The sequence below is a fragment of the Hemitrygon akajei genome, chromosome 6 (genome assembly GCF_048418815.1).
Source record: "Hemitrygon akajei chromosome 6, sHemAka1.3, whole genome shotgun sequence".
NCBI lineage: Eukaryota > Metazoa > Chordata > Chondrichthyes > Myliobatiformes > Dasyatidae > Hemitrygon > Hemitrygon akajei.
In genome coordinates this window covers 95,337,058-95,347,255 of record NC_133129.1, presented here as the reverse complement: position 1 = coordinate 95,347,255, position 10,198 = coordinate 95,337,058, and the positions used below count along the sequence as shown (strand labels likewise).

The 10,198-nt window shown below is 48.7% G+C and overlaps 1 protein-coding gene across 1 annotated transcript in view; it reads right to left on the bottom strand.

Moving 5' to 3' along the window:
* LOC140729302 (immunoglobulin superfamily member 3-like) overlaps window positions 1–9,932 on the bottom strand; it is a 19,152-nt gene extending 9,220 nt beyond the window's left edge. Inside the window, exons 1-5 of the mRNA XM_073048910.1 lie at window positions 9,703–9,932; window positions 7,330–7,686; window positions 5,604–5,975; window positions 2,115–2,474; window positions 1,065–1,118 (exon numbers count right to left, since the gene is read on the bottom strand). Of these exons, the coding sequence (XP_072905011.1) occupies window positions 1,065–1,118; window positions 2,115–2,474; window positions 5,604–5,975; window positions 7,330–7,686; window positions 9,703–9,751 (1,192 nt within the window). The 5' untranslated portion in view covers window positions 9,752–9,932. The remainder of the gene's footprint in view (window positions 1–1,064; window positions 1,119–2,114; window positions 2,475–5,603; window positions 5,976–7,329; window positions 7,687–9,702) is intronic.
* Window positions 9,933–10,198: the final 266 nt, after the last annotated feature.

Here is a 10,198-nt window from a genome sequence, read left to right as displayed (position 1 = left end):
GCACCGGCTGTTCATCGCCACAGGGGCTGTGGAGGCAGGGCACCGGCTGTTCATCGCCACAGGGACTGTGGAGGCAGGGCACCGGCTGTTCATCGCCACAGGCGGCTGTGGAGGCCAGGGCACCGGCTGTTCATCGCCACAGGCGGCTGTGGAGACCAGGGCACCGGCTGTTCATCGCCACAGGCGGCTGTGGAGACCAGGGCACCGGCTGTTCATTTCCACAGGCGGCTGTGGAGACCAGGGCACCGGCTGTTCATTTCCACAGGCGGCTGTGGAGACCAGGGCACCGGCTGTTCATTTCCACAGGCGGCTGTGGAGGCCAGGGCACCGGCTGTTCATTGAAACGTAGAAAACCTACAGCACAATACAGGCCCTTTGGCCCACAAAGTTGTGCCCAACATGTTCCTACCTTAGAAATTACTAGGCTTACCCATAGCCCTCTATTTCACTAAGCTCCATGTACCTATCTAAAAGTCTCTTAAAAGACCATATCGTATGGTTTTCTGTAGAGTGGAACTAGAAAGGCCACCAAACTAACCCATTTTCCCAGTATTACCTTTCAACGGATTGTACCTACGTGTGCTGTAGGGCGGCTCGGTAGTGTAGTGGCTAGCAGAACATTTTACAATACAGGGTTCACTGCCTGTAAGGAGTTTGTATGCTCTCCATGTGACCACGTGGTTTCCTCCGTATGTTCTGGTAACCTCCCACAGTACAAAGGCCTACCAGTTACATAGCCATTGGACATTGTCCCATGATTACAGTAGGATTAAATTAGGAGATTTTTGGGTGGCGCTGTTTGAGAAGCCAAAGGGGCTTATCAGTAAATAACAGAGGCATGTTGTTTTCATTTAGCTGCACACGTGTCTGGCATTGAATAACAGTAACTCTTGAATTTGACCCTGGTCCTTCCCCAATGATCAGGATTGATGAACAACTTCAGGATAGTGTTTCCTGAATTGTACAGGGATTTATAAACAGAATGCTTGTAATCTGGCAGCAGTGTCCAGTTCACCCTGAATCCATTCTGGTTCACTCCCTTCCGAAAGGCTGCAAGAACTCACCAGGAAGCAGCCGAAGATCTTCAGACTGATTGGTCCCTGGCGATTCCACTTCACCTGAGAGATCAGAGGGAGAAGATGATCTTATATTGCACTTATTTGCAGCTTGCTCAGACTGCACTCAGACAGACTGCCTCTGTCTCATTCCCCCTCTCTCTTAGTTCTTCATTCTCTCTCTCTCTTCTTTTCATCTCTATGTTTCTTCCTTCTTTTATCATCTCTGTCTCTCTGCTTTTCCCCTCTCCATATTTCTTTCTGCCTCCACCTTCCTCTGTTGGCCTCTCTCACTCTCTCCACTTTCCCTTCTCCTCTCCTCATCGCCATCTCTCTTTCTCCCTCCCTTTCTCCTCCCCCTCCATTTCTCTCATCTTCCCCTTCCCCACTCACCCGCCTTATATTTCCCTCTCTCTCCTTCTTTTCTTCTCCCCTCCCTCTTCCCTCCCTCATTCACTCTCTCCCTCTCTATCATTTTTCTATCTCTCCTCTCCTTTCTACATCTCTATTTCTGTGTCTGTCTCTCTCTCTCCCTCATTCCACCCTCTCCATACTTTTCTATCTCTCTCCCTCTCTATTTCTCTATCTATTGATCTGTCTCTCCATCTCTCTATCTCTCCCCCTATCTCTTCTCCCTGCACCCCTTCCCCTCTCTGCCTGAGCTGGCCGTTTCTCACCCAGAGCACAATGAGTTCTGAGAACACGCCACTGAAGAGAGCAGTGGAAACATGGCTACCTCCAGGGTTGAAGAGGTGTCCAGACACTCAGGCACAGAAAGCAACGGGCCAAGCGCTAAAGATGGGATCAAAACGACGGGTGCCCACCGATCAGCACAAAACATGATGGGCCGAGTGGCATGACCCCCTGATGTGAGAATCTCTGACTCTGGCGATGGGAAAAGACCCATCGCGTGCATTTGAGCTCCACCCGTCAGGGAGGCTGAGGACCCAAGGGGGGGGGGGGTGTACTGGCTGGACAGAGAGGAGCAGTGTGTGATGCGGGAGTAATAGTGGGGGGAGCGGAGAGCGCTTTGATCAGTAAAATAGCAGAAGCACTCACCGAGGACCAACAGCACAGAGCCATTTCCATAAACGGTCTCATTTCCGGGGGGATCGAGCAGTGTAACCCCGCACCTGTAAGTACCGTTGTCCAGGACAGAAACTTCCTTGATGGTCAGGACCGAGGATTTATTCCAGCCGTGAGCCGTGACGGAAAGCCTTCCGTCCCAACTGCTGCAGCGATTGGACTCCCGTCCGGGGACCGCGATGGTGCAGGACACCTCAGCCCTCTCGCTGGCCCAGGTGAAGCTGAGGTTCCTCACATCGGCGACCGCTCGTTGGAGGCTGCAGGTCAGCCTGGCGTCTTCTCCTTCCATCGCCGTGACGAGGGAGGGCAGCTGGGAGACCATCAGCGGGGACTCTGGGCAAAGAGACGCAGAGCTCAGATAGATGGCCGCAGCTGGGAATGGTTAGGTGAGGGAATGAGAGACGAATTCCAGGTGTAGAAGGCCCGGATTGATTGAACCATGTTAACCAGATAGAGGACCCAGCTCAGCATCGAGGAGACCCACTTTCCCACCCAGAGAGTGGTGAATAAATGTGAAACTACCTACGTACCTGGACCAGACCTTCAGTGTCCAGGGATTAGGCCTGCTGTTAGAGGACGGGATCAATGCGAAATGGTGCCCATAGGGCAATAGCAACATCGGAGACCCCTGTGGCCTGATTCGGTGCTGTATGATGCTCTGTCCAGGTCCCAGGGACCACGAGAAACGGCAGAGAGTTCTGAACACACCTCAGTGCATCACACAAACCAGCCACCTCTCCATGGACTCTGTCTATACTTCTCGCTGCCTTGGTAACGCAGCCAACATATTCAAAGACCTCACTCACCCCAGACGTCCTCCTTACACCCTCCTCCCATTGGGCAGAAGATACAAAAGTCTGATATCACGTACTGGCAGGCTCAAGGACAGCTTGAATCCCGTTGTTATAAGACTTCTGAATGGACCTCCTGTATAACAGTGTTGTGATCTCACAATCTATCTTTCTGACCCTTGCACCTTATTGTTTAACTGCACTGCCCTTTCTCTGTAGCTGTTACACTCTATTCTGCAACTCGTTATTGCTTACTCCTTGGAAAAACTTGGTTTTGCATGCAATCCGTACAGATCATTTCATTCCGACACTTTCTCTACCTGACCTGCTGAGCATTTCCAGAACTTCCGTGCATGTTGTTCAAGATTCCTCTCTCTCTCTCTTTTCCGCTGCATGGCTCAATCTACACTCCTGACTGTGTAGCTAGGCACAGCTCAAATGCCATCTATAAAATTTGCCAATGACACACTGTTGTCGGCAGAATCTCAGGTGGTGACAAGGAGGTGTAGAGGAGCGAGGTAAATCAGCTTGTTGGGTGGTGTCGCAACAACAGCTTTGCACTCAGCATTCAGTAAGATCAAGGAATTGCTTGTGGACTTCAGGAAGGGGGAGTCAAGGGGTCAGAAATGGAACGAGTGAGCAATTTCAAGTCCTTAGAACCATAGAACATTACAGGACAGAAACAGGCCTTTTGGCCCTTCTTGGCTGTGCTGAACCATTTTTCTGCCTATTCCCACTGACCTGCACCCGGCCCATATCCCTCCAAACCCCTCTCATCCATGTACCTGTCCAAGTTTTTCTTAAATGTCAAAAGTGAGCCCGCATTTACCACTTCATCTGGCAGCTCATTCCACACTCCCACCACTCTCTGTGTGAAGAAGCACCCCCCATGTTCCCTTTAAACTTTTCCTCCTTCATCCTTAACCCATGTCCTCTGGTTTTTTTCTCCCCTAGCCTCAGTGGAAAAAGCCTGCTTGCATTCACTCTATCTATACCCATCATAATTTTATACACCTCTATCAAATCTCCCTTTATTCTCCTATGCTCCAGGGAATAAAGTCCTAACCTATTCAACCTTGCTCTGTAACTCAATTTCTCAAGTCCCGGCAACATCCTTGTAAACCTTCTCTGCACTCTTTCAACCTTATTAATATCCTTCCTGTAATTCGGTGACCAAAACTGCACACAATACTCCAAATTCGGCCTCACCAATGCCTTATACAACCTCACCATAACATTCCTTAGGTATCAACATCTCTGAAAATCTATCCTGGGCCCAACATATTGATGTAATTATGGAGAAGGCATGTCATTGGCTATATTCCATTTGGAGTTTGAGGAGGTTTGGTGCGTCGCCAAAGACTGAGGAAATTTCTACAGATGTACCATGGAGAGAGTTCTGACTGGCTGCATCGCTGTGCACTTTGGAGGCTCCAGTGCACGGGATCAGAAAACGCTGCAATGGGCTGCAAACTCAGCCCACCCCGGCAAGGGCGACACTAACCACCCCAGCATCGGGGACATCTTCAAAGAGTGACACCTTAAAAAAGAGGCAGCATCCATCATTATGGAGCCCCACCGCCCAGGACCCGCCCTCTTCTCCTTGCTGCCATCAAGGAGGAGGAAGACATAGACTTAACGTTTTAGGAACAGCTTCTTCTCCTCAGCCACCAGATTTGTGAATGGTCCATGAAACTATGAACACTACCTCATGATTTTGTCACTACTTATTTTCCATATCTCTTACTGTAACACAGTAATTTTTTTATATCTTGCACTGTACTGCTGCCACAGAACACACACTTCACAACATGCTGTATGTCAGAGATAATAAACCTGATTCTGATTCTGGGAAGCACGGGTTGACGAAGATTAGACCACACATACACCCAGTGGCCACTTTATTAGGTACACCTGTTCGTTAATGCAAACATCTAATCAGCCAATCACGTAACAGCAACTCGATGCCTGAAAGCATGCAGACATGGTCAAGAGGTTCAGTTGTTGTTCGGACCAAACATCAGAATGGGGAAGAAATGTGATCATCATGCACGGAAGTTCTGGAAATCGTACTTTCATCATAGAATGAGTGTTGGTGCCAGATGGGGTGGATTGAGTATCTCAGAAACAGCTGATCTCCTGCAATTTTTCAGGCACAGCAGTTCCAAAGTTTACCAAGAATGTTGTGAAAACAAGAAAAGACATCCAGTGAGCAGCATTTGTGCGGACAAAAATGCCTTGTTAATGAGAAAGGATAGAGGAGACTAGCCAGACTGGTTCAAACTGACAGGAAGGTGACAGTAACTTCAGATTACACAGAGATTTGCAGAAGAGCATCTCTGAATGCACAACACATCAAACCTTGAAGAGGATGGGCAGCATAAATGGGCGCTTAAATAGATTCAGGAGGTACTTAAGGAGTCTCGTCCGCCCTCCCCGTGGAATGCGTGGGTTTTCCCAGCGTGCATTAGTTTCCTCCCACAGTCCAAAGACATACCGGGTAGGTTAATTGGTCATTGTAAAGCGTCCTGTGATTGGGTTAATTGGGATTGTCGGGGGTTGCGTGGCTCGAAGGGCTTACTCCTCCCTGTATCACGAAAAATTGGAAGAAAGAAGTCACTGAGTACACGCAGAAAGAAGAGTAAAGTAAATGAAATGTAACTTTACCTACCTTCCACCAGTAATGTCGATCCATTTCCATGTAAAATTACCCTTGCCAGAGATTTGGTGATTGCAACATCACACTTATAAGTCCCACTGTGATTCAGAGAAGCCCGGGTGATGCCGAACTCGGATGATTTAGTTTGCAAATCAGCTTTGATAAGGACTCCCGGATCGGGAACCGGGTCACACTGCCACCTGCTGGTGATGCCGGGCACTGTGGAGCAGGTGGTTGAAGAAGTTCCCCACGTCCAAATGAACGACATCCCTTCCACCTCCGTCGCCGTTGTCTGTAAGATACACGTCAGTGTAACGGGCTCTCCTTCCCTCACCGAGAGGGAGGCAGGGGACTGGGAAACTCTTCCCGGGACTGGAGTGGATTCTGGATAGGAAAGGACACAACTGTAGTAAGTTGTGGGATGCTACGTTGGCATCAGAAGCCTGGTAACACTTGCGGGCTGCCCTCGCACAATCCTCGCTGATTTGACTTGACACAAGTGCCGCGTTTCACTTCATGAGCAAAAGAGAGTAGAGAGTAGATATCGGTCTGTGGGAAAATGGCACTGGAGAGGTAGTAATGGAGGACAAGGAAATGACCACCAACTAAAGTATCTTGCATCTGTCTTCAATGTGGAAAACACTAGCAGTATGCCAGAAGGTTGAAGTGTCAGGGGGCAGAAGTAAATCCTGTTGCTATTACTAGTGAGAAGGTGCTTGGGAAGCTGAAAGATCTGAAGGTAGATAAGTTACCTGGGCCAGATGGACTGCACCCCTAGTTCTGAAAAAGGTGGCTGGGGAGATTGTGGAGCATTAGTAATAATCTATCAAGAATCACAAGTTTCTGGAAAACTGGAAAATTGCAGGTGTCACTCCACTCTTCAAGGAGTGAGGGGGCAAAAAAGTGAAATTGTGGTTAGCCTGACCTCAGTAGCTGGGAAGATGATGGAGTCGATGAGGATGAGGTCTCAGGGTATTTGGAGGCACATGATAAAACAAGCCAAAGTCAGAATGGTTTCCTCAATGTTGGAATTCTTTGAGGAAATAACAAACAGGCTGGACAAAAGAGAATCAATGGATATTGTGTACTTGGTTCTTCAAAAGGCCTTTCATAAGGTGCTGCACATGGAGGCTGCTTAACACGTTACTGCCACAAAAACAAAACAAATTTCATGATATTTGTGAGTGATGATAAACCCGATTCTGATCTGGGTTTCTATTGTGGACTGAAAGTGGGAAGGGGGCAGGGAGAGGGGAATCATGGTTGGGAACAGGAGAGGGGAAGCGAGTGGGAAACACCAGAGAGACATACTGTAATGATGAAGAAACCAATTGTTTGGAATCAAACCTTGCCTGGTTTCTCAGGGCTGGGTGTATCTGCATCTGTGCCACCCCTGCCCCCGGCACTCCTTTGCCACCTATCCCACACCCCTCCCGTGACGCAGTACGATCGCCATTCCCAACATCCTTTGCTCACACCAGATTTACAAACTCACTCTCTGCCCCATGTTGACGAATACAGTATTGTGCACAAGTCTTGGGCACCCTAGCAATAATGTACTGTATGCTTAAGACTTTTGCACAGTATTGTATCTTCTATCTTGGATGGACATCTTAGCTTGCACTAGTTGGGATGAATGGCGTGTTTGTGTATTGGATACTCCCAAGAACCACCCAACCTGCCCCAGGCGGGAGTCCCATGTAGAACCAGGTGGAATATGAGTGTGCCCAGCCAATACCTGGGATGATGCAAAGTTGAGTTGCTATTCCGTTCATCTGGACAATGGGCAATGGCTCCAGAAGCTGGACAACACACACATAGAGCCCACCGTCCTCAGAGGAGACCCTGCTGATGCTCAGACTGCTGCTCCTCGCCTTCAGCTCTGCCTGGAGGTGGACACGCCAGTTGATACTGCCCCCAACCTTGCCGGCAGGCAGCACTTGGTAGAGCCTCCCGTTGGGGAGGTCCCACTGGAAAACAACCATGGTCGGCGCTACTGCTGGCTTGTCAAAGAAGCAGCCGAGTTCCACGCTGGCCCCCGCTGGGACCCTGAGTAAGGCTGGCGACTGATGGATCCTTCCTTGAACCAGGAACCCTGTAGAGGCAAGAGGAAGAAGACTCTGTGGTAAGGGTAAGGAAGTGTGATGAGGAAGATCTCAAATCTGAAAGCATTAAAGTATAAGATCAAGAAGTAAAAGGTCAGACCCTTTGGCCTGATGAACCAATAGTGGTGAACCAATTAAATTAGTAATCAAATGGCCAACTGAACTGATCGATTCTGCCTACACGATGTCCATATTCTATAAATCTCCTCAAATTCATGTGCTCATCTAAGCATCTCTGAAGTGTCTCTATTATATCCGCCTCTACCACCACCCTGGGCAACATATTCCAGGCACCCATCACTTTCTACTGTATTTGTCACCGTGGAGCAGAGAGTGTGTTTGTAAATCTGGTGGGAACAAAGGATGTTGGGAATGGTGTGAGTGGAGTGCCGCAGGAGGGGTGTGGGACAGGTGGCAGAGAAAGAGTACAGGGGGTTGTGGGGGGGGGGGTGTTTGGTGGCCAAGGTGCAGACACACCCAGCCTTAAGATACCAGGGCAAGGTCACTTGATTCTAAACAATTGGCTTGCAGATTACAGAAAAGTGTGAGCAATTTGAAGTTCTTGGTTGTCAATATCTCTGAGGATCTATCCTGGGTCCAACATATTAATGCAGCTACAACGATGGCTATATTTCATTAAGAGTTTCAGGAGATACCAAAGACACCTAGAAACTTTGACAGATGTACCATGGAGATCATTCCAACTAACTGCATCACTGTCTGGTATGGGTGAGGGTGGGCTGGGGGGTGGGAGACTAAGCTGCAGAAAGTTGTCAACCCAGACAGCTCCATCATGAGCACTAGCCTCTGTCGTATCCAGGACATCTTCAAGCCGTGATGTCTGAAAAAGGAGGTGTCCATCATTAAGGACCCCTATTACCCAGAACATGCCTTGTTCTCATTGCTATCATCAGGGAGAAGGTACAGGAGCCTGAAGGCACACACTCGGCAAGTCAGGAACAGCTTCTTTTCCTCTGCCATCCGATTTTGAATGAATATTGAGCCCATGAACCTCACTACCTCACTACTTTTTTATTTCTACTTTTGTACTACTCATTTAATTTAACAATTATATATTTACTGTAATTCAGTTTTTATTATTTTATTACATATTGTATTGTACTGCTGCTACGTAACAACAAATTTCACCATATATGCCAGTGATATTAAACCTGATTCTGATTCTCTCTGGTGCCTCCCAGTACCTCCCCTCTCCCTTCCCTTCCTCAACTATGACTCCTCTCTCCCTACCCCGTTCCTACTCTCAGTCCCAATAGAGACCCATATCAGAATCAGGAAAGGGTGGTGAAGACAGATAGGACAGTGGTGTTTAAGTGGCTTAGACACGTGAATGTGCAGGGTATGGAGGGAGATGGGTCATGCATAGGCAGGAGAGATCGAGTTTAATCTGGTATCGTGTTCATTACAAATATTGTGTGCCATAGGGTTTGGTTCATGTGCTGTACTGTCCTGTGTTCTAATAGACAAATGTTCACATAGACGGATGGATAGAGAGTTGGAGAGATGGTCAGATAGACAGTCAGACAGATTGAAGGATGTAGAAATGGTCAGGTAGACAGACTTATGGTTGGAGAGATGGGGAAATAGACAGATAGACTGATGGATGGATTGGCAGATAGAAAGATTGATGGACAGAGAAACGTTCAGATAGAGGGACTGAAGGATGGAGAGACGGTCAGATAGATAGACTGGACGTTGGATAGATGGTCTGGTAAATGGACTGGACGTTGGAGAGACGGTCTGGGGGTTAGAGATATGGTCTGGTAGATGGACTGAACGTTGGAGAGACGGTCTGGGGGTTGGAGAGACGGTCAGATAAGTGGACTGGGCATTGGAGAGACGGTCTGGGGGTTGGAGATATGGTCTGGTAGACGGACTGGACGTTGGAGAGATGGTCTGGGGGTTGGAGAGATGGGCAGATGGACTGATAGACGGAGAGATGTGAAGACGGCTGAAAAGCTGGATGAATAGACAGACAGACTGACCTTTAATGAGTAACAAACAGATCAGAGCCACAGTGCTGGAGAAGTTCATGTCCACCTCTGTCCCAAGTAACTTTGACCAGGAATTGCTTCACAACTTCTGATATTGTCCGTTAACTGACAACTGACCCTCAAGTCAGACAGCAGCGTTGGCAAATACGTTGCTGTGAAAAACGACTCGGGCACCCCGGCTCCTCACAGTACTACCAGAATGTGGACCGTGCAGCTCCAGATAATAACCACCCCTACCAGAATGTGGACCGTGCAACTCCAGATAATAACCACCCCCACTCTCCCAACCAGCTCTTGCATGCTGGGAGGTTTTATTCTGACTCAGTGTCTCTCCAACCTGTCGCCAGTCCTCCCCAAATTTAACTTTAACCCACACTCACTTCCTCCTCGGGCTCTGAGGCAGATGACGCAAGGGTGAAGACCCTTCTGTGGCCGAGGCTGGTTCCACTCACCATGTGTCCTCTCCTAGACAGGGAGAGGGGTGGGC